The sequence below is a fragment of the Corticium candelabrum genome, chromosome 15, assembly GCF_963422355.1.
Source record: "Corticium candelabrum chromosome 15, ooCorCand1.1, whole genome shotgun sequence".
Lineage (NCBI taxonomy): Eukaryota > Metazoa > Porifera > Homoscleromorpha > Homosclerophorida > Plakinidae > Corticium > Corticium candelabrum.
In genome coordinates, this window is record NC_085099.1 from 4,467,123 (window position 1) to 4,491,547 (window position 24,425).

Consider the following 24,425-nt stretch of genomic DNA (forward strand, 5'->3'; position numbering starts at 1 on the left):
CAACGAAGACATCTCATGCATATCTGCTGTCTACCAAAGACTACACTGTACACAAACGACGACTTGTAGTGCGCTCTTCACACAAACTCACTTCCCTACACGTCGTGGTTTGTATTCTGCGCCTGTCAATGGCAGTAACGACACCTAGTAGAGCCGTTTGTTCGAACCGATGCTTCGACATCTACACTAGCCAGCCAGCTGCATACTCAACGATTTCATGATCACGTCTACTACACAAAGTCTTGCGGAGAATTCACGGCGAAGTTTTGTTGCGATTTCGCGGCAAGTCACATCGAATCCGGACGATCGAGTCACAGCGGATGCGCGCATAGCGAATTTTCTTCGCGACTCCACGCGCGACTAACAGCGACTCGCAGCGGATTCACGGCGATCAGACACATGCCGATCGCGTCCGCGGCAGCACTAGCTAGTAAAAGAGAGCGCTTCCTAACGTCCCGTTCGCGTTCCCTACTAACACACAAATGATAAAACCGTAGCTACTGTAAACACAAAGGTACCCGTGCAGCGGAATGCAACACGATGTTCTAACGCGACATGTCTTCGTCGTTGTTGTATTACGGCCGTAATTGGAATGGTATGCATTTATGAAACTGAACACTAATGCTGGTCCTAGGACCAACTGCAGTATATTGAGAAGAGGCGGTACCATCCCAGACCCGATTTTGAATCGGCGCTACACGGGTCTGGGAGGCCGAGGCTAGTCAGATCTATAGATGTTTTGTGGAGTTTTCTAGGGCGTGCCTACGTAAAACCACAAGCCTTGAAACTCCACATCTCTTGAACCACGCATTCTGCCTTACATTTCGGTTGCAAGAAGCGCTTCCAGCATTTTGCAGCGTACATGGTGACTCTCTCAATCTGTAAACTCATCTACAATCACCATCACGCACTGTTCAAATAGCAAATACGCGGGCACTTGGACTCAACCGGCAGTTCAAGTTCAACGGTCGATCTGTTTTGGCGGTCGTCTAGTATTGGCGGCTGAAAGAGGATTACGCATCCTATCCTTTCACCTGCAACAGCACAGTCCAGCGACAAGTAAAGACGTGTCCCTAATCCAAAAGGTATACTTTGTCACACCAGCGCTGCAATAGCTGCTGCATGGTCACCTACAATGGTCTTGCTTATCTACACTTCAACTACGAAATTACGCTGTTGTGCGGTCTTGGTTGAACTTGGTCTAGCTGGCAGAAACGTATAGGTACTTTGATTGTCGCTAACAACTTCAGATGCTTCACATTTCCTGTTGGTATTGTTTGTAGGTGAAAACATCGATGAAGATCAAGGCCCACCCACCTCAAAGATGTCGACAATTTCTTCCTGTTACAAATATGCATGAGGCTGAGATTGAAGCTTTTGAAGAAGATTCGATAATACAAATACAGGTACCTCTTGTGTCTTCTTGTCTGCGTTACTGCAGCTACAACAACTGCTTTCTATTAGAAAACGATGAGATCTCCTGAGTGCTCAACCAAAGGTCGCTCATCACGGTTCAACTAGAAGAAATCGCGGCTGCTGCTAGAGACTTATCACCTGGGCAAGAGAATCATCAGAAACCAAGTGAAAAAGCAGTCTAGCAAACCGCGTAGCCGTAGCCTTCGATCGCCACGAGGACATTAGTTTTGTAGATATTTTTAATCACATAGCTAAACTGGACACAGCCCGCGCGTTATATTTCAAAACAAGACCCAGCTTATTGCATCTCGTTGTGTTACAATGTCCCATTTGAGTGCTTGATAGGTCAACTACTTTACTGATGATCTGTGTAGCCACCAGACCTTTTCTTCTCCATTGTCGCAACGTATAGTGAAAAGAAGGTTTGGAGCATAAATTCAACGATAGGTAGGATGCAACAGAGAACGAGTTTTAAATTTTGCAGGAGAGGGACGGAAGTGGACGTGCTTTGATGCTGTCACCGCCATGGTACCTCATTTCTTGAATTTCGTCCCAGGAAAGGAGATGACCAGCTACCTTGTTTCGATCAGCATAGGATGCAGTATATCTCAGTCGATTGCTAACAGCACTTTCCGTTGGTCTCGTTATTTCTTTTGCACAAGAGAGGAAGATGAAACGGGCGGAAATGGCTGATCTTGAAATGCACGGTGTGCGGTAAGTATATTCACTACAAAGTATGAGCGCTTTTGTATGAATCTTCAGGCCTTTAGGTGTGCGTTGATTATTTTGTAGGCGATTTATTGTCGTCTAGGGTACAGGCAAGACAATTTTTGTTTAGATGGCTTTGCGCCTTGCTGGTCGAGAGCCAACTTTCGAACCTGCTGTGCATTTAGCTCCATGGCTAGAAGGCAATTTGTTTCCCTCATGCTATTGCATTGATGTTTTTCGTTTCACTTTGCAAGAGCAGCACCAAACCGTTGCTAGTGAGGGTGTCTATCAGTTGCATAAAATACGAGTTTCGTCAACTCGGGTCAGCTGTTGTGGCAAACAGTAGGAGGGGCTGATGGTAGTAGGCGGGACTTAGGCTTTTGAGCTTTGCCAGATGCTTACCAGTACTCATTTTTTCGCGTATTTCAGTCAGAAAACGTTGTACAAGCACGCTAACAAGTTTTACAACGTTGTACGAGCACATTTACTCTATCGTACCTGTAGCTGAACGTTGTTACGTCGGGAAAAGAACGTCGAACACCTAAAGGAGTCCTTATATATAAGCTTGTCGTGAAATCTAGCCATAGCAATGCAAGTAACCCAGCTTAAGCATTGACATTCGATAACAGCTATAAAGTCAAAACAACCGATCGTTTTCGCTGATGTTTGCGCTTTGGCATTATCCGGGTACTTTTGAAAGATAGACTAAGTGGTTGTTCCGTGCACTGTCTAGCTAGTAGCTGAATAGTAATAAATGAACGATTCAAGTACATGCATACACTCGTGACACATGCTACCTTGAAAACGAGCGCTATGTGTAGCACAGGAAATCCGACAGAAAACCCTAGTGGGTTTTTTGGGGTTTTGGGGGCTTCACAAGTAAACCCTTCTAAAACCCTGTAGGATTACTGATACAATTACCCTGGTGGCGTTTTCAAAACCCATTCTAAAACCCAACAAAACCCCTTTTAAGGTTTTGAAGGGTTTTCGCTAGCACTGGTGGTTTAGAAATAGCATATATAATTTTGTATGGAAATGTCCTTAATCCGATTAACTAAATAGGCTAGATATAAAATTTGATTAAATTAAGTCCCGTTAGATTGGCAGGGTGTACCTACTTATAGCATGTTGTCAAATAATTAAATAAAATAGATATTAAATAATTATTTAAATCCCGCTTTTGACATAACGCGCGTTTTCTAGGTTACTTGAAAACTTTCAATAATGTAAGCGAAAGAGCAACCTCGTCGCCGTTCCCTTGTTTTGTATCGGTTATTCAACTCTTGCACTCAGACCGTCGTCTGCCATCTTACTGGCCTGGAAATTGGGAATGGAAGCTTTTGAAATTGAAGTAGTGTATCCAGATTTGGCCCTGCCTTCTCTGTCCTGAACACCTCTGACAGTTCGACGACAAATCCGGCATCACTGCAGTGCTGCAGCCACGCAGAAGAAAAGTCCATCTTAATGCCAGATGCAGACTCTTCGTCTAGGTTTGGCTCAGTCAGACGGAAAATATCACGAATGCTGGCATTGGGCTGTGTGTGATTGGTTTCAAGCACGAACGTAAGTCGTCCTCCTGGTTTCAAACTGTCATACATCTGTTGCATTATTTCTGCTCGTTCGGCACGTTCAAACCAGTGGAACACGTAATTGCTAAATATTCCATCAAATGGACCAAGCGGAAGTGCTTCACGAATGTTACCCAACTGAAACGTTACAGGGATATCATCCATCTTTTTTGCTGCTCGTTTGCTACAGCGATTCTGCACGAGTCAGGATCAACACCGACCACACGACCAGAGTCACCAACTAGAGATGCCAACTGCATAGTCAGTCGTCCGGTACCGCAGCCGAGATCGAGAATGGACTCTCCACGCTCTGTTTTCAGCATCTTGTGAATGACTGAACAACCATCTCGAAATTGTAAATCCGACTGGTGGTGGTACATGTCATCGTTGTTTAGCACACGCAATGTAGCCATTGTGACCAAACAACGTCAGAAAATAAAATATTGTAAAAGGATAGCGCTCTCCAACGAGTATGAGTGCACGAAACAACTCCGTAGTCTTGACTACTAAATAAAACAAACAGTAGGGTAGCGGCACCTAACGCGAAATACTTACGGTCACGCTCGGAATGTGAGCCCTGTTTCTCATAAAACAAAAGTGTATTTGCCAAACACTGTATATCATATTGTAGACCAATTCATAAGCGTATTTGTAAGACTAGTGGGAGTGCACGCAGTCGCTGCTGCTCGTCGTGATCACGAGACGTTTGAAATACTGCGTGATAGTTGACATCACCATACGGGATCCTTATTCAGTCATTTTCTTGCTAACCGTGTTTGCAAGAGTCTTGATTTGTGCGCTCAGGCCTACTTCAACCGGTTTATATATTAGTTATATTGTCAAGGACAACAGCTCCACTTGCAGAGCAGGCAGAGTACGTTCGTTCTGTCTTCTTACTCTAGCAATCAGCTAACCATTCACGTCAACCTCTTGTAAACTTTTGTAAAACCCAGCTATAGATGTAATGAATAACCGTTATGCATGTGTTACAACTCCTAGAGCTTGTGTTATGATAATTCTTAGTAAAACCTCAACTATAGTCTCTACCTTAAAATCCCCACCTTTGGGCTTTGCAGCATTTCCTGATTGTTAAATTAGTAATTTTTATGCGCTAGGGTTTTAGATTATGCACTGAACATGAGATACATAAACATTGCGCGCTTATCTACTACCTAACTGTCTATTAAGTGCATAAATATTGCCCACGATTTTCTCCATTCCGGTTGTTAGAGATATACGTGAGTGACTGCTAAACATGCAGCTGCTGCACTTTAGACTATCACGACCGCATTAGACTTGCAGATTACTAGAGCTGCTGCACTCTAGACTATCACAACCGCATTAGACTTGCAAATTTCCAGCAGGAAGAATATATTTGATAAGTCACACCATACACCGAACAACTAATTCTATATCAATATCCATTCTGCTAACTCTACGACGACAGTCATTATTGTCACGGTAATGAAGGTCATTCAAAACATTCAGTCTGTTTTTTTCGTGTTACTGTGTTGTAACGATTGTTGATTAACTTAAGATTCCTGCGGTTTTCTTGCCAAAACTTTCAATAACGTAACCGAAACGACAACCTCGACGCCGCTCTCTGTTTTGTACCGTTTATTCAACTCATGCAGACCGTCGTCAGTCAGCTTAATGGGCTGGAAATTGGGCATGAAAACTTTTAGAAATTGAAGTATTGCATCCAGATTTGGCCCTGCCTTCTCTGTCCTGAACACTTCTGACAGTTCGACGACAAATCTGGCATCACTGCAGTGTTGCAGCCACACAGAAGGAAAGTCCATCTCAATGCCAGATGCAGACTCTTCGTCTAGGTTTGGCTCAGTAAGACGAAAATATCTCGATTGATGGCATTGGGCTGTGTGTGATTGATTTCAAGCACGAACGTAAGTCGGCCTCCTGGTTTCAAACTGTCATACATCTGTTGCATCATTTCTGCTCGTTCGGCACGTTCAAACCAGTGGAACACGTAATTTCTAAATATTCCATCAAATGGACCAAGTGGAAGTACTTCACGAATGCTACTCAACTGAAACGTTACAGGGATATCATCCATCTTCTTTAGCTGCTCGTTTGCTACAGCGATTCTGTACGAGTCAGGATCAACACCGACCACACGACCAGGGTCACCAACTAGAGATGCCAACTGCATAGTCAGTCGTCCGGTACCGCAGCCGAGATCGAGAATGGACTCTCCACGCTTTGGCTTCAGCATCTCGTGAATGACTGAACAACCATCTCAAAATTGTACATCCGTCTGGTGGTGGTACATATCAGCGTTGTTTAGCACAGGCAATGTAGACATTGTGACCAAAACACGTGAGAAAAAAGAAGATAGTAAAATTATAATTTCAGTGCGTTCTCCAATGAGTATAGCTCCTCGACAGCTAGCTGAGAAACTGAGCCAAAGAGACGGCTTATATAGCTTTTTTAGTAGATCTGCATGTGCTCTGCCTGCCTTATGTAATAGGATGAGTTACCTGTCACTTAACGTAATTGCAACGTTTGCACTTTGTCGTCTTAAGGGTATCCACAATTCCACTCTAGACAGTCGACAAGTTAAGTAAGCAATCATTCAATCTGTGCTTCCTTTCAAAGCTACACGGTATCAGTTCAACAACGACGCAGTACATTGGCAATGTCTGCTAGACCGCGTACGTACTACTAGCCGATCCCGCCATCACTCGATAGCTCCAAACCCCAAATTTTCAACAGATGCGTTGTATATGTCTTTGCCCCATACTGATAAATATGAATATTGTATATCAATAGAAACCATGGATGCATTTGTTGCATGTAATTGCTGTTTACCGAACCGGTGTCAGCTGAAATTTCTGTAAAATAGATCAGACTCTGTACGGATGTCTGGAAAAACGACCAGCCGTTGGTCGCGTTGACACTGTGCTTGCTGAGCTGTTTGTCTTGAGTCCGTAGATACCAACAACCTGAACAGTTTGAAGCAGTTTGACTGAACATCAGTTACCGTACGGCGTCAGCTGACTCTTCTTCCGTGACAGACAGATTTATATTTCCGTGGCAGCTGACGTGTTGGCGCATTATTAATACGAGGTGGAGCCTCTATTTACAGCATTGATTATTGTCGTCGACCGACTAAAAACATTTTAGACGAATGTGTGTCACCGACCGACTAGATGGATGTAGTCGGTGCTATCTATTTAGGGCACGCCAAAATTCACTTGTTTTGAATAGCGTTGTTTCTAGACAAACACAGGTGATTAATTGTTTTGCGGACACAACCCAAAGTTACAAGACAAAGTAGTGTAACGTGGTGCGTCCGTATTCCAGGCGTACACGTTAAGAAGTCTCAATTACAATCAACACACTACGTTTATATAGTAAGCTAATTGGGTTACCTCATACATTCCTTTTTCTTTATGGAAAAAAAGGGAAAAAACATACTAGTATGAATGCTAAGTGTCTATTTACCGCATACGTAGTCTCTTAGATACTTTGGCCTTGTTACTGTTCTCCCAGATCGTGTGGTTAATGTTACATTCTCTCTTGCTTGTTCTCTTCCTGATTCTTTTCCTGTACTTGTGGTGGTACTGTCTTCTTTGCAACAGGTGTAGTGATAGATGTTTCTTTCTTCTGACTTGGCTGTGGTATCATCTCGACTGGGGGTCATCCATAACTGCTGAAGGCTTGAATTCCTCTTTGGTCTTTCGTAGCTGCACTCTGCATCTTCTATAGGTAGTTCCTCCAGGGGTGATAACCAAATATGATCTGTTGGTAGCATTTTTTCTATTTTGGATGGTTTCCAAACTGTGTCTCTACCTGTTGGTTAAATTCAAACCACATCATTTGTTTTCAGCTCTGGTAGGTCTCTGGCTTTCATGTTGCAATATTTTGTTTGCCTTTTCTTCCGTTCCATTATGTTGTGATGTTCCTCCATTCTCTCTGGTAACAGTTGTTCTATTGTGGGCAACAGAGTTCTTGTTTTTCTGTTCATTAACCTTTGTGCAGGACTTGTTTTTAGTCCTTCAGTTGGCGTGTTTCTGAATTCAAGAATTGATAGCTATGGATCTGTTCCCGTTTGTAGAGCATTATTCGTGAGTCGTTTTGCTGTCTTTACAATGTTTTCTGCTTTGCCATTGGATTGATGGTGATGTGGACTACTAGTCTCATGCTGTATCTCCCACTGCTTCGTGAATGATCGAAATTCTTTTGATGTGAATTGCGTACCGTTGTCAGAAATGAGGACTTCCGGTATGCCATATTGAGAGAAGTGTTGTTTCATTTTCCTGATGACATCATCTAAAGTTGTTGCTTGTAGTCTGTCAATCTTCCAGAAATTACTGTAGTAGTCAGTGACTATGAGAATCAATCACGGCCCTTGAATTTGAGTAGATCTGCTCCTACTTTTGCCCTTGGTCTTGGAGGTACTTCGTGTGCTAACAAAGGTTCCTTCTGTTGCTTGTTGTTATAGTTTCGACATATGGAACATTTCTGTAAATGATTTCTAATATGGCTTGTCATACCCGGCCAATAGAGTGCTTCTCTGGCTCTTCTAATGCCAGCATTTGCTCCCATATGTGAACTGTGTATTCGTTCTAGAGCAAATTTTCGAGCTGCTTGTGGCACCACTAGTGTATTTCCTTTCAGAATCATTTCTTGCTGCACGGTCAATTCATCCCGAATGTCGTAATATGGTGTAATGTATAATGGAAGACCGTACTTCGTGTCTGGCCATCCCCGTATGATGAATTGCTGTAGTTCTTGTAAGCTCTGATCTTCTTGAGTAGCATTTTGAATGGTTTGTAGTGTAGTGCTTGCCACATGCAAGTGATTGATCATGTTGACCTGCTCCAGTTCTTTCTCCCAATCACTTTGCTGCTCATGCTCTCTGTCTTGTTTGCGTCTACATCATATGCTAAGTATGCTCGCGACAGAGTCTGCCAGATATAACTCTTTGCTTGGACGACACTGAATGTCAATTGAATACTTCTGTAATCGCATAAGCATTCTCTTCAAACGCTTTGGCGCAGATTGCAATGGTTTCTTATGTGTGGTAACAAGAGGCTTGTGATCCAATTCAATTGTGATGTCGCGTCCATAGGTGTAGGTATGAAATTTTTCCATAGCATATACAATTGCCAACATTTCCTTCTCAATCTGAGCGTACTGCTTCTCAGTTTCAGTCAACGCTCTGCTTGCATATGCTATTGGACCTCTACTTTGCATAAACACAACACCCAGTCCTGTCTGGGAGGCATCACTTTGGATTGTAGTTGCCAACTTTCCATCAAAGTATTGTAAGACAGGTGTCTGTGTGACTGCTGCTTTAATCTTGTCAAAAGCTTGCTGATGCTCTTCATTCCATTGCCACTGAATGCTTTGTTTCGTTAGTTGTCTCAATGGTTGACATAGGTCCGAGAGGTGACCTAAGAATCGTGATAAATAGCCAGTCATTCCAATGAAACGACGCATTCCTGCAACATTCGTAGGACTTGGCATCTTTTGGATCGCTTCTATTATATTTTACGGAATCTGACAGTAGCCCATCTGACGAGAGTACATGTCCCATGTATTTCACCTTCCGTGTTGCTATTTGACATTTCTCTCCATTGAGCTTGATGCCTTTCTCCTGACATCTATCCAGTAATGCTGTCAAATTCTTGTCATAATCCTCCCTAGCAATAGCTTCTGTAGATCCCTTGCCAATTATCAAAATGTCATCTGCTACCGTATACACACTTCGAATTCCTTGAATAGCTGCATTCAATCGCTCCTGGAATATCTCTGGTGCTGTAGATACGCCAAATGGTAGCCTCTTCCAACGATATTTTCCAAAGGGTGTACCAAATGCGGTAAGCTTACTACTTTGATCATCAAGACTTATATGCCAAAATCCATTCCTCACGTCTAGCACACCAAATATTCGTGCTTCCGCCAGTTCTGGTAACAGGTCTTCTAGGGTAGGCATGAGATATTGACTTCGAATGAGAACTTTGTTGAGAGGTTTAGGATCGATGCATACTCTAATCTTGCCATTTGGTTTCTTTACCGTGACTAGACTGGAAATCCAATCTGTCCGCTGCTCTTAGTTGCTATAACTCCCATTTCCTCCATTTGTTGTAGCTCCTTCTGCAGCTGCTCTTTGATAGCTATAGGCACTCTCCTTACTGGTTGTTTTGTAGCCATGATGGTCTCATCCACCATCAGATGTACATTGCCTGCTAATTGTCCCAGTTCTCCTTGGAAGACCAATGGATATTTTTGCATCACACTCTCTTTTGCCATTGGTTTCGTCTTTTGCCTTTGTTGTTTTTGCTGAGTGGTGATAGCTTGCACATTCTCCATATTCAGCTGTATAAGGCCAATTTCTTGCGCTGAGGAAGCTCCAATAATCGACTCTGTTCCAGCGTCGTCCACAACCCCAAATTTGCTGCGAAAAACATTCCCATTCTTTGGATTTCTCCCTTCTAATATGCATCTGCCCAGAGGCTTGATCCTGCTTCCGTCATACAGCGTTAACACTTGCTTTGTTTGCTCTAAACGCGTTGCTATGGGCACGTCGGCACCTGTGTCGATTTGAAACTTGATCTGCCGTCGTTTGACATGTAGGTTAGCGTACAATCTGTTTGGATATGTTGTAGCGAAGTCGTTTAGCACATTGAGTGACTCATCATCGTCTGGAATCAACGCAAACTCACCAATCTGTCATTTCCGTATTCTGGACTATCTGTGTCACTGCTTGACATATCACCTTCCACAAGATGTAGCTTTGCAATGCTTTTTTTCTTGGTCGTCGCTGTTGCTTTCGACTTGCACATGTGAGTAAAATGATTCATCTTGTGGCACGCTTGGCAGTGTTTCCCAAATGCCTTGCAGTATTGTCGTCCACGCCTGTGACATTTACCACAATATTTGCATACTTTCTCACCTTCGCTTGTCTTGCTTCGCGTTGGTTCTCGGCTTGCATTGCTGCTTGGCCATCTCTGCGCTCGCATGGCCAGCGCATGCACTGTATTATGTGCAGACATATCTTTCATCTGCAATGCTGTAGTTTCACTCGCTCTGCATATTGAAATACATTCAGACAGTGTCAGTTCCCTCTTCTGTAGAAGTTGCTTTCGGAGGGCGTCGTCTCTCACTCCTACTACTATTCGATCTCTCAATAGAGCGTCGTGCATAGTACCAAACTGACATGTCTTGGCTAATTCTATGAGGTTAGTCAAAAAGTTATCGAATGACTCACCGTTTTGCTGTGTTTTGCCATTGAATCGAAACCGTTCATAGATAACGTTGGTTTCTCCCAGACAGTACTCTTGCATCTTGTCTAGCACCCGGTCAAGATCTCCTTTCTCTGTTTCGTCAGCAAAAGGTAGTGCATTGTAAATCTGGAGAGTTTCGTAGCCAATGCATGTTATAAATGTTGCCATTCGGTTTTCTTTCATTTCCGGCTGTCTGAGATTCGTGAGAACTTCGTAAGAGTCCCATATCTGGCGAAACTCTCTCCAGTTTTGCGACAGATTTCCTCTTACCACCAGCTGTCGAGGTAGAAGGATTCGGCTTTGCAGGCTAACCGGTCGAGCTGCCTCCGCTTGTGCTGCTTCTTCTGCAACTGGAGAGTCCGGTTGTTCAGCCATCCTTTACATTGCTGCTAGAATAGCGTGAATAGCGTGACGGTGTCTCTGCACCACTCACTGTCACCATGTAACGTGGTGCGTCCGTATTCCAGGCGTACACGTTAAGAAGTCTCTATTACAATCAACACACTACGCTTATATAGTACGCTAAGTGGGTTACCCCATACAGTAGTTGCATCGATATGTGGAATTGTGTTGTGATTCCATTTATTCATAACTAGAGCACTGATCTGCAATACGAGCGGAGGTGTGTTTACTGTCATTGTTGATACGAGCTGAATCTAGTAAGTGTGTCTAGAGCATTGTTGTTACAATTCTGGTAAGTTGCTATACAATGCGTTTCCGCTCCTAATTAGCTAAAAAGCTCATTTGTGCGCAACAGCTGTCGGTGTTGTGGGGAGGAAATTAGTGGTAAGATTTACGGCCTCTAGTACATGTAGCTCAGCCTCGTACCAGACCCTCTCGCACAGCCGTGCCAGGTTCCCGTATAATGTTGTGTTATACGGGAACTGAACACGGCGGCGCGAGAAGGTCTGCTACGAGGCTAATTTATCTGAAGTGTCGTTGAGCATTTCCCTTGTTCCTGCACTCGGTTGTTGCGTGTAAAGTACGTTATCGGTGCCGTTTTGTCTTGGCTAAAATCAGTCGTTCCTTGTAGTGAGAACAAAGATTATTGGTGAACGAAGATCGTTGGTAGGCTTCGATCGTTGCTTGACGGTAACATCTGATAGTCGGTTATTGTGTTTGTAGCTATCACGCGTTGTTCAGCTACGATCTGCGTTTCGTTTTCTGGGAGCAATAATTAGCGGTAAGCGTTATTGTTTCACAGTCCATTATGAGTAGACTAAAGCCCTTTCAGAGTTTTAGCCTCGGCCTCCCAGACCCGTGTAGCGCCGATTCAAAATCGTCCTCCACGGGTCTGGGATGGTACCGCCTCTTCTCAATATATTGCGGTTGGTCCTAGGACCAGCATTAGTGTTCAGTTTCATAAATGCGTACCTTTCCAATTACGGCCGTAATACAAGAACGACGACGACATGTCTCGCTAGGACATCATGTCGCATCCCGTTGCACGGGTACCTTTGTGTTTACAGTAGCTACGGTTTTATCATTTGTGTGTTAGTAGGGAACTCGAACGGGACGTTAGGAAGCACTTTCTTTTACTAGTGGTGCCGCGGACGCGATCGGCATGTGTCTGATCGCCGTGAATCCGCTGCGAGTAGCTGCTAGTCGCGCGTGGAGCTTCGAATTCGCGATGAAAATTTGCGATGCGCGCATCCGCTGTGACTCGATCGTCCGGATTCGATGCGACTTGCCGCGAAATCGCGACAAAACTTCGGCGTGAATTCTTCGCAAGACTCTGTGTAGTAGACGTGATCATGAAGTCGTTGAGAATGCAGCTGGCTGGCTAGTGTAGATGTCGGAGCATCGGTTCGAACAAACGGCTCTACTAGGTGTCGTTACTGCCATTGACAGGCGCAGAATACAAACCACGACGTGTAGGGACGTGAGTTTGTGTGAAGAGCGCACTACAAGTCGTCGTTTGTGTACAGTCTAGTTTTTGGTAGACAGCAGATATGCATGAGATGTCTTCGTTGATTACAGCTGTAATTGAAAAGGTATGCATTATGAAACTGAACACTAATGCTGGTCCTACGACCAAACGCAATATATTGAGAAGAGGCGGTACCATTCCAGACCCGTGGGGGACGATTTTGTATCGGCGCTACACGGGTCTGGGAGGCCGAGGCTAGCAGAGTTTAGCTAACAATTTGAAACTATCTTCGGTACCTTTTGAGTTGCCATGTTTGAATAAAGTAGAAACTAGACTGGTGTGCTTATGTATGAATGCAGTGTTTATGGAAATGGTGGCCAGAAAGAAACGTTGCGTATATATATGTCCCTGCAGTGAACATACCTGTACCTAGAATTCTGTCATGACGCAATTACATTCAGCTGAATACCATCCGAGGGTTTGTACTTCCAATTCTTTCCATTACGTACAGTAATGCACTAATATATAAGTACACACCAGATCGCCTTTTTCCGGTGCAACCTAAGTCTGTCAGCAGGTACTATTAGTAGAATGGCTGCTCGCGGAGGCCATGCGTGTAAACGCCGCATTCATGCACATCTTGTGTTGGGTTCTTTTCTCTTGTTGCTCATTTAGCGCGCGCAGCAGCAGACACCTATAGTCATTGTTTACATGCTTTCTTTTTAGGACGAAGTATTTCTAGCTAGGCCTTTTATTTAATTAATCTGTATATTATATATATATATATATATATATAGAATGACGCATGGATTGCTATAATAGAGCATTCACGGTATTTTCTATCGGGACTTACTGCATGGACCCTCTCGCGCTAGAAGTATGTAGCCTCGTACCAGACCCTTTTGCGCCGTCGTTCCTGTATGACACGACAACGCTGGAGAGGGTCTGGGATCATACCGCCTACCGTTTATGCTATTAAATGATCAAACTAGCTCGTATGTCACCAAGCCTCAGGCTACTAGTACAATTAGTCCAATATTTATTCTCATATGTCACACGGAATGTCTTGCAACAGACTTGACCTTCCATTCGTACTCTACTTGTTTTCTTTCAGTGTTGGTATCCTGTCTCTACGCAAGCTCTACGTATTTGACAACCTCTCTGGGAAAGAGGACTTCCTCTCCAAGAGACTCTAGAGCGGAAGTCAACACCGTGTCTGATGGCACGGTCTGCCAGGCTCCAAATGTTCCCGAATCGTACTCGAGCTTCCCGATTTGTATTGTTCTCATAGCCTAGCACAGTAATAGAGCGGCGCCTAGTGCATCCCTAGTTCAAGCTACCTAGACTGCTGATCGAATCACATTGGACCTCACAGCTTCAGATAACGTAAATCGAACTCAGGAGTGAGCTTCCTCTGTGAATGAATCTCTTTCCATGCGGCAAGGGGGTCTCTTCTCATGCAGCTGTACAGGAACGAAATGTAAACTGTGAATGTATGCAATCGGATATCACAGCTAGCATAACTTTGATGGAAGGATAGCTTCATAATTAACTAAGAGCATGAGAGTGTTGACATTGGTGACGTGGGGTGACACTAGGTGAAGAAAGTAGGCGGTATGATCTCAGACTCTCTCCGGCGTTGTCGTGTTATACGGGAACCGGGCACGACGGCGCGAGAGGGTCTGGTACGAGGCTAAGAAGTATGCTAGAAGTGGCCAAATGTTGGCTGCTACAGTGGTACATATTAATGATCGAGACACCCGACGGGCTGTTGCCATGATGCTAGTCATGCAAATCAGACGCCATTTTAAAATGACGTATTTTAGGACAAGAATTCAAACACCTTCCAGATTTGCAAGCAACTATTCTTGAGGGCGTCTAGACTCTGTTCAGTTCACATTGTTTACCCAACGGGTATGTATACGGTATGTGGTAGGGAAGGCGGTCGCAATGAAGACGTCACGTTCACTACAGTGCCATACTGTTACTCTGGGTGTGATGGGACTTGTTATAAAAATGACAGTAAAAGTAATGGTATACGTACTAGCAGGGTGGCTTTGACCTGCAATGTCTATAGAAACCTGTGCATGAAGTATCGAATACTATTAGCAACTTTTGTGCCATTGATACCGTTATTGATTGATGCACTGCAGTAGCGTTACGAGGTGTATACAACTCTTGATATGGACAACATTAAAATAGCAGTTAGTTTACTAATAGAGCAGTACGAAGTCGCTCTAGTTAGAAAGGCGCCTCAGCGTTTTTTCTAACTAGGTCGCTTCTTGAGGAAGCAATAATTTTTTCTCATGGGCCGGTTGAATTTATACCTTGCATAGGGTATACAGATATTCAATGACAGATAATACAATAACCAGAACATGATTTTAAATATTATTACGGGAAGTTTAATAACATCAATACTAATATGCTAATATATTGATTTATACTGCTGTATTCAAAGTTGTAAACAACAGTCCGTTCGAACAACTGCAGGGTACTTGGTCTATAATTTTAATGCATTTTGTGTCCAATTTTCAGTGTATCTGGAGACTGCTCACGATTGCAGTGCATTTCGCAGAAACATAAATTTAGCTTATTCCTCTTGACAGAACTACTTAACCAAGCAGCTGCTGGACTAGAAGTCAGAACAGCCAAAACAATGTGGAGTAACTGTATATTAGACTGGCAAATTGTTACAAGAAGAACTGTGACTATGCCACGGCACTGACTGCTTCAAATTTCATCTATTGGACTAATTCTACAAACACTAACCTTCATTATTATAGTAAAATGACATTCCACTGTTCCTTCCTGTCGCTAAGTAACCTATTTCTCAATATTCTTCTGATTTTCTAGCCAACACTTTTAATTGTCTAACAGAACAGGCAACCTCGTCACCATTCCCTGTTTTGTATCGGCTATTCAACTCCTGCAGACCGTCGTCTGTCAGCTTACTGCACTGAAAATTAGGAATGGAAGCTGTTATAAATAGAAGTAGTCTATCCAGATTTGACTCCGTGCACTCTCTCATGAACACCTCTGACAGTTCAACGACAAATCCGGCATCACTGCAGTGTTGCAGCCACACAGAAGGAACGTCCATCTTAATGCCTGATGCAGACTCTTCGTCTAGGTTTGGCTCAGTAAGACGAAATATATCACGAACGATGACATTGGACTGTGTCTGATTGGTGTTAACCAAGAACATAATTCGTCCTCCTGGTTTCAAACTGTCATACATCTGTTGCATCATTTCTGCTCGTTCGGCACGTTCAACCCAGTGGAACACGTAATTGCTAAATATTCCATCAAATGGACCAAGTGGAACTGCTTCACGAATGCTGCCCAACTGAAACGTTACAGGGATATCATCCATCTTCTTTAGCTGCTCGTTTGCTACAGCGATTCTGCACGAGTCAGGATCAACACCGACCACACGACCAGAGTCACCAACTAGAGATGCCAACTGCATAGTCAGTCGTCCGGTACCGCAGCCGAGATCGAGAATGGACTCTCCACACTTTGGTTTCAGCATCTCGTGAATGACTGAACAACCATCTTGAAATTGTACATCCGAGTGGAGGTGGTACATGTCAGCGTTGTCTAGCACAGGCAATGTAGACATTGTAACCAAAACACGTTAGAAAATAGAAGATAGTAAAAGGATAGCGCTCTCCAACGGGTATGAGTGCACGAAACAACTCCGTAGTCGTGACTACTACATTAAACAAACAGTAGGGTAGCCTCACCTAATTCAAAACACTTCCGGTCACGTTCGGAATGTGAGCCCTGTTTCTCATAAAACAAAAGCATATTTGCCAAACATTGTATATCATATTGTAGACCAATTCATAACCGTGTTTGTAAGACTAGTGGGAGTGCACGCAGTCGCTGCTACTCGTCGCGATCACGAGACGTTTGAATTTTTCGCGATAGTTGATATCACCACAAGGGATCCTAATTCGGAACAGTCATTTTCTTGCTAACCGTGTTTGCAAGAGTCTTGATTTGTGCGCTCACGCCTGCTGTAACCGGTTTATATATTAGTTATATTGTCAAAGACAACAGCCCCACTTGCAGAGCAGGCAGAGTATGTTCGTTCTGTCTTCTTACTTTAACAAATCAGCTAACCATTCACGTCAACCTCTTGTAAATTTTCATAAAAGCCAGCTATAGAGTAATGAGTAACTGTTATACATGTGATACAACTCCTATAGCCTGTTTTATGATAATTCTTAGTAAAACCGTAACTATAGTCTTTACATTAAAATCTCCACATTTGGGCTTTGCAGCATTTTCCTGATTGTTAAATTAGTAATGTTTATATTCGCTAGGGTTTTAGAATTTGCACTGAACATGAGATACATAAACATTGCGCGCTTATCTACTACCTAACTGTCTATGAAGTGCATGAATATTGCCCACAATTTTCTTTATTCGGTTGTTAGAGATATACGTGAATGACTGCTAAACATGCAGCTGCTGCACTCTAGACAATAACGACCGCATTAGACTTGCAAATTGCTAACGAAAGGAATGTATTTGATAAGTCACACCACACACCGAATAACTAATTCTATATCAACATCCATTCTGCTAACTCTACAACGACAGTCATTACTGTTACGGTAATGAAAGTCATTTAAAATGTCAGTTTGTTTTTTCGTGTTACTGTGCTATAACACTTGTTAATTGACTTAAGATTCCTGCGGTTTTCTTGCCAAAACTTTCAATACTGTAAGTGAAAAGGCAACCTGGTCGCCGTTCCCTGTTTTGTATCGGTTATCCAACTCATGCAGACCGTCGTCTGTCAGCTTAATGGGCTGGAAATTGGGAATGGAAGCTTTCAGAAATTGAAGTATTACATCCAGATTTGGCCCTGCCTTCTCTGTCCTGAACACCTCTGACAGTTCGACAACAAATCCGACATCACTGCAGTGTTGCAGCCACACAGAAGGAACGTCCATCTTCATGCCAGATGCAGACTCTTCGTCTAGGTTTGGCTCAGTCAGACGGAAAATATCACGAATGATGGCATTGGGCTGTGGCTGATTGGTTTCAAGCACGAACGTAAGTCGTCCTCCTGGTTTCAAACTGTCATACATCTGATGCATCATTTCTGCTCGTTCGGCACGTTCAAACCAGTGGAACACGTAATTGCTAAATATTCCATCAAATGGACCAAGCGGAAGTGCTTCACGAATGCTACCCAACTGAAACGTTACAGGGATATCATCCATCTTCTTTAGCTGCTCGTTTGCTACAGCGATTCTGCACGAGTCAGGATCAACACCGACCACACGACCAGAGTCACCAACTAGAGATGCCAACTGCATAGTCAGTCGTCCGGTACCGCAGCCGAGATCGAGAATGGACTCTCCACGCTTTGGTTTCAGCATCTCGTGAATGACTGAACAACCATCTCGAAATTGTACATCCGAGTAGTGGTGGTACATGTCAGCGTTGTTTAGCACAGGCAATGTAGACATTGTGCACGTTAGAAAATAAGAGACAGTAAAAGAATAATTTCACTGCGCTCTCAAACGAGTTGCTCCTCGACAGCTAGCTGGGCAACTGAGGCAAAGAAGCGGCTTATATAGCCTTCTAGTAGATCTGCAAGCGCTCTGTGCTGCCAGGTCCTGGCTAATGTAGTAGAATGGGTCAGTTGTCACTTAATTGCAATATTTGCGGTTTGCCGTCCTAAGGTATCCACAAAACCACTCTATACAATCAACAAAGTTAAGTAATCATTCCATCTGTGCTTCTTTTGAAAACTATACGGCGTCAGTTCAACAAGGACACAGTACATTGGCAATGTCTGCTAGACCGCGTACGTACTACTAGCCGATCCCGCCATCACTCGATAGCTCCAACCCCATATTTTCCCCAGATGCGTTGTGCATGTTTTTGCCTCATTCTCATAAATATGAAATCGTATATCAATAAACACCATGCATGTATTTGTTGCATGTAATTGTTTACCGCAACGGTGTCAGCTGACGTTTGTGTAAAATACTTCCGACTGTGTAGGGATGTCTAGAAAAACGACCAGCCGTTGGTCGCGTTGACGTTGTGCTTGATGAGCTGTTCGCCTTGAGTCCGTAGATACCAACAACTTGCAACTGAAGCCACTTCGAAGCAGTTTGACTAAACATCCGTTACTGTACGGCGTCAGCTGACTCTACTTCCGTGACAGACGGATGTTGTCGGCGCATTATTAACCCGAGTCGGAGCTTCAGGTTACAGTAGTGATTGTTGTCGATGAACGACTAAAATGGAGTTGTGTTATGAGTTCATTTCTTCCTAGATAGAGTGCTTATTTGCAATACGAGCGGAGGTGTGTCTACTGTCATTGTTGATACGAGCCGGATCTACTAGTAGTAAGTGTGTCTAGAGCATTTTTATTACAGTCTGGTATGTTGCTAGACAAAGTGTTTTCGCTCATAATTAACTAAAGAGCTCATTTTGTGCGCAGCAGCTGTCGGTGTTGGAGGAAACTACTTGTAAGATTTACGGCCTCTAGTACATGTAGCTTAGCCTCGTACCAGACCCTTTCGCGTCGCCGTGCCCTGTTCCCGTATAACTTCGTGTTATACGGGAACCGGACACGGCTGCGCGAGGAGGTCTGCTACGAGGCTAAGGTATTGAGCAGAGCCATATATATATATATGGCTCTGGTATTGAGCAGGCGAATTTTTTTTGGGCCCCGTTGGGTGTGGCTTTAGCTGTTCCCGTATGCACTTCCTCGCGGTTTGCAGTGGTCTGGTAGTACGAGGCTCGGCAGTCAATAGACATCTTGCAACCGCGATTTTGACATAAACGAACTGCTGTCTTTTTGCGCACCTTTCGAGCAGTAACCTGCGCCGTTTATTGAAAGGGAGCCTCAGTTTTTGTCGTCTGCTGAACGTGGTTTTCTCGGCACAAATCAACTTCAATAAATTAGGCGACAGGTAAAGTCATTTATAATTACTATTCTTCGCAGTTAAGCAAATTTTCAGTTTGCGTAAAATCTTTTTTCGGGTGCGATTTATGCGTCAATATTGACACTGTTGCATGCACTGCATACATCAAATCATGTACTATTTATTGCAAATTTATTTCCTGTGTGCAATTAATTAAATAATATTTCACAACTACTAAGTTACTAAAAAGATTTATTAACAGGTAAACACTCTAATAGGGTAGTATACAATTAAAATAACAGCATATGATATGTGTGTGTACACAATTTTTACTTAGCATTATCTAGTTGGATAAACACGTACACAAAATAATGTACTCTAATAATTATTACTAATCGGATCATTTAATGTAAACAACATACTAATTACTAATGCATAGAGTATGATGATTATGATGACGACATATTGATAACACTGCTGGTTGTCACACAGCTATTATTGAGGTAATCTATATTTAGAGCTAACATTGGTTTAAATTAAATTATGTTAATTAAGTTAAGTTAAGTTAATGACTCTTAGTTAAGTTGATGGTATCAGTCATTGTGTTGTGACACTTGTAGGTGTATACATTGGATATGCATTTTGGCAACTGGCATTATATTTCAAACTAGGCATTGGTTGTTATATGGTTGGTGACATGAATGACAGTAACTGAGTTATATAATTAGTATACTGTGTGTGTGTGTGTGAGTGTGTGTGTGTGTGTGTGTGTGTGTGTGTGTGTGTGTGTGTGTGTGTGTGTGTGTGTGTGTGTGTGTGTGTGTGTGTGTGTGTGTGTGTGTGTGTGTGTGTGTGTGTGTGTGTGTGTGTGTGTGTGTGTGTGTGTGTGTGTGTGTGTGTGTGTGTGTGTGTGTGTGTGTGTGTGTGTGTGTGTGTGTGTGTGTGTGTGTGTGTGTGTGTGTGTGTGTGTGTGTGTGTGTGTGTGTGTGTGTGTGTGTGTGTGTGTGTGTGTGTGTGTGTGTGTGTGTGTGTGTGTGTGTGTGTGTGTGTGTGTGTGTGTGTGTGTGTGTGTGTGTGTGTGTGTGTGTGTGTGTGTGTGTGTGTGTGTGTGTGTGTGTGTGTGTGTGTGTGTGTGTGTGTGTGTGTGTGTGTGTGTGTGTGTGTGTGTGTGTGTGTGTGTGTGTGTGTGTGTGTGTGTGTGTGTGTGTGTGTGTGTGTGTGTGTGTGTGTGTGTGTGTGTGTGTGTGTGTGTGTGTGTGTGTGTGTGTGTGTGTGTGTGTGTGTGTGTGTGTGTGTGTGTGTGTGTGTGTGTGTGTGTGTGTGTGTAATGGTGTAAGGAAGTTGAAATAGAGTATTTGCACAGGGGAGAAGTCTAACAGAAGGCCTATCAGACAGGTGCCAACTGGTTCTTCTAAAGGCAGGAAAGTCGTAGAGACTTAGCCAAAGTCAGGGGTAACGGCATACTTAATACTTAAATGTTACATGGGACTTAAATGCTGTTAGAATGGCTTTCATTGGCAGTTTATTTTTTTGTACAGTCTGAATTGCCTTTAGAATTCTCATGATATTATATGTTTGCAGCCAATGACTAGGAACCTTACATTTGCTTACTTTTACAGATAGTTGTATAGCCATTAGTCAAAGTGAAATTTGTTATGTTAATTAATTAATGGTGAACTCTACCTTGGACTTTGAACAATTTCTAAATGTGTTATTAAGAGAACCTATTTTTTACATGTTGTTCTTACATGTTCGATTTCCTTACATGCTTTGCTGACGGAGAATTAGGCAAAGTATTCCTTGTACAATGCTTTTCTAAGACAAATAGTCTGCACAGTCATTTTGACTAAAACTAATTTACTTACTTTTGCAAGAGCACAAACAAGAAAGAAATCATGCAATAAGGCAAACATTAGTAAAGTTTGTGAGTCACTTCTTTACTCAAATCAAAAATGCACAACTACCTGATGTAAACAAACTGAAGTTAGAACAAGTAACTGTGTAATCAATCTAGACAAGAATCAAACAAGAGGAGGCAAACAATTATTGTGTGCTAGAGCACCACACTTTGCTTGATACCGGCCATTTTAGCAAGCGTTCTGTCTCCTATTATCAATACTTGTTTGAAGACTGTGAACTCTTTTTGACCAGAGATTTCTTTTTGGTAGAGTGTGACGACATAAGTTTTTCATGTTGGTATTGTTTGATTTTCTCTGCATTAATGATGGACGACCAGCCTTAAGAGGTTTTCCTCCACACTTTTTAATGGCTCGTCTGCTTACAGTTGTTGGTTGTACTGTAATGGTGCATTTGTTGCTTCTGATTTTACGTCCGTGTCCCTTTCCAAAGTTGTGCAGAGCAGATATTAACAATGGCTTTGTGTAAGATTTCTTTTTGCCATCAGCACCTCTAATTTTTTTGTACTGGCTGCAAAATTCTCGTATAGCTGTTGTAAATACAGTGTCCCTACTTGCCAATCCTTTCTTAATGTCTGTCATGACGTATGTCAAATCTGTTAGAGTGTCTTCAAAAATTGCTAGAGGTGGTGTGGCTCTGATGTTGCTGTGGGTCTTCACTTGCATGATCAGATTCTGGTGATGCAGGTTCATAGTCAATAGTTGTTTCTTGGTCTTCAATTTCTGTGTGTTGAGAGCTTGGAAATGTTTCGGTTCTTTTACTCCACTCTGGTTGCATCCCTAGATCTTTCACATAGGTGTCTTCTTCTTTCTGGTGCAGATGTCTGTAGAATGCAACTGGTAGTGCTGCCTCTCCAATTGCTATTTTGGCATACAGTTGGCGGCCACATACTGATGATGTTGGTATTTTATTTAAAGAGTGACGTTTGTATTTTAATGAAGCTGCCAACTGATGCCCACATGGCTGACCGTTTCTTCCTCGTGGACAGGTACAAGTTCCTACAGTCAAATCCACTTTCCATGTTTGTTGATTGTCTGTCCTACTTTGAACGTGAAATACGTCATCTGAGTCAGTGGCTTGGATGGTATGAGATGAAACTGTATCTGCTGTGCTACATGAAATGGTAAATTGAAGAGCAACGAAGTTGTCAAGACGATTGTTAGCCAGAGAAAGCAAACGCTGTTTGTAGTAGAGATCCATTGTTGTTGTAACAAATTGGAACATCTGGATACTGTTGTAGGCCTTCAGTCGATCAAATACTATATCTTTGGTAATGTGAATTGCTGCCTCGGAGTAGATATTTGTGTTGTTTCCTCGAGTTATAAAATCTTTTCTAAGGCTAACACACCATTCTTCACGCCTTTCCCAATAGCACTGCAACCTGTTTCGAAACTTTAATGTTTTGCTGAACTTTTACATTACTGTCAATTCTTTGTTTAGCAGCAAGCAACTTTTCAGAAGAATCTGCGAAAAACAGCTCCTTTACCATGCTCATAGACAATAGTCTGTCATTACCAGCAACGCCTGACGTTGAATTCCATAGCCACTGCCAAGTGCTCTGCAAAAAATGAAAGGCACACAAAAACAGTTTAGTAACAATTTAGTAACAGTAATAATTAATCCTCATAATTGAGCTACAGCCACCTTTGTTAGCATTGCAAATGCTCCTTGACATAATCGAGCATCTCAAGTCATACATCCATTTCTGGCTTGTGTTGCCACAACACTTAATTAAAGAACTGCTTAACCAATCCCATGCTGTGCAAGGAATGGGGAATTGTGGGGAAACTCTTGTCAAACCTATCAGGAAGCTCCACATCTATTGCTTGCCAGCCAGCTCTCCTTCCTATGAAGATCAGTTCATAATGACTTAGAGAGTGGGTTCATTCTGAATACTCAAGGTAATCTGTGGCAATCAGTGGACAATGAGACAAGGAAAGAGTCATGGTGTTGTCCTACATAGACTTCAAGAGCTGGATTAAACCTTAATTTATGTCTGATTATTGTTCTATTTATTCTTTTATGTTTACTCTTCTATGCATGGCTACCTATTTTTACTTGTTACGCTTATGTATCTTGTCTTGCCTAGGGCACTGTACCTGTAGCGGTATGAATCAAAATATTATTATTATTATTATTATTATTATTATTATTATTATTATTGAATGAATGAATGATGAATGATATATTTGATTATATTTGATTATTATTATGTTGTGCTCAACCAGATCAGTCTGATTCATAAGGTCACTGGTAAGCACCGAAAGCAAACTCTGCCTCAGAGGTGCTTAGACCATCATGTCTGTCTAGACAGAAGACATGACTTTACGCAGGATCCGACTTGATCCAAGAAGCACTGTATTACTATTATTATTATTAATAATAATATTATTACTATTCAGGAGAGGTAATTACATTCACAGTGGGTGTATACTAAGGGAATTATACAGGCAGAGAATTAATCAGGAACGAATTATTTGGAGAAATACGGTACCTCATCAAACAGTCTGCTTGTGCTCATGTCTTGAACTTAATATACATTGTGGTATGTTAGCGAATTAAATAAATTCTCATCTAATTCAATAGCTGTTGTCTACGTTTTGACTGTATCATGTGTATAGATGCTGATCTGCATCCTGTGAGAAAAGAAATAGCGACTGCTGCTGTTGCACATACACAATGGAAGTTGTCTATTACAAGTCACAAATTATAGATCTGACCACAATGTTTGGAGTTATTATAATTATAGTTCTAACAAGAGTCAGATGACTCATGATTATTTGTGGACATC

At 42.5% G+C, this 24,425-nt stretch overlaps 4 protein-coding genes and 1 long non-coding RNA gene across 6 annotated transcripts; 1 reads left to right on the forward strand and 4 right to left on the reverse strand.

The window, feature by feature from the left end:
• Window positions 1-3,413: 3,413 nt before the first annotated feature.
• LOC134191512 (uncharacterized methyltransferase GK2543-like) lies at window positions 3,414-4,105 on the reverse strand. Its single transcript, XM_062660135.1, has 2 exons — window positions 3,935-4,105; window positions 3,414-3,887 (listed from the first exon to the last, which is right to left on the reverse strand). The coding sequence occupies exons 1-2, from the start codon at window positions 4,103-4,105 to the stop codon at window positions 3,414-3,416; spliced, it is 645 nt and encodes a 214-aa protein (XP_062516119.1).
• An 11,543-nt stretch (window positions 4,106-15,648) lies between these two features.
• Window positions 15,649-16,440, reverse strand: LOC134191513 (arsenite methyltransferase-like). The gene has a single exon (XM_062660136.1). The coding sequence runs from the start codon at window positions 16,438-16,440 to the stop codon at window positions 15,649-15,651; it is 792 nt and encodes a 263-aa protein (XP_062516120.1).
• Window positions 16,441-17,349: 909 nt separating this feature from the next.
• LOC134191366 (demethylmenaquinone methyltransferase-like) lies at window positions 17,350-18,532 on the reverse strand. Its single transcript, XM_062659978.1, has one exon. The coding sequence runs from the start codon at window positions 18,302-18,304 to the stop codon at window positions 17,513-17,515; it is 792 nt and encodes a 263-aa protein (XP_062515962.1). The 5' UTR covers window positions 18,305-18,532; the 3' UTR covers window positions 17,350-17,512.
• Window positions 18,533-18,974: 442 nt separating this feature from the next.
• LOC134190712 (uncharacterized) lies at window positions 18,975-24,393 on the forward strand. 2 transcript variants are annotated; one of them, XR_009971677.1, is made up of 5 exons: window positions 18,975-19,054; window positions 19,127-19,195; window positions 20,338-20,405; window positions 21,081-21,169; window positions 24,256-24,393. It is a non-coding gene; the product is annotated as an uncharacterized LOC134190712 (long non-coding RNA). The 2 variants fall into 2 exon arrangements; XR_009971676.1 differs by lacking the exons at window positions 18,975-19,054; window positions 19,127-19,195 and adding an exon at window positions 19,558-19,765.
• Window positions 21,575-22,457, reverse strand: LOC134190711 (uncharacterized). The gene has a single exon (XM_062659197.1). It carries the CDS (start codon window positions 22,324-22,326, stop codon window positions 21,805-21,807), a length of 522 nt encoding a protein of 173 aa, XP_062515181.1. The 5' UTR covers window positions 22,327-22,457; the 3' UTR covers window positions 21,575-21,804.
• Window positions 24,394-24,425: the final 32 nt, after the last annotated feature.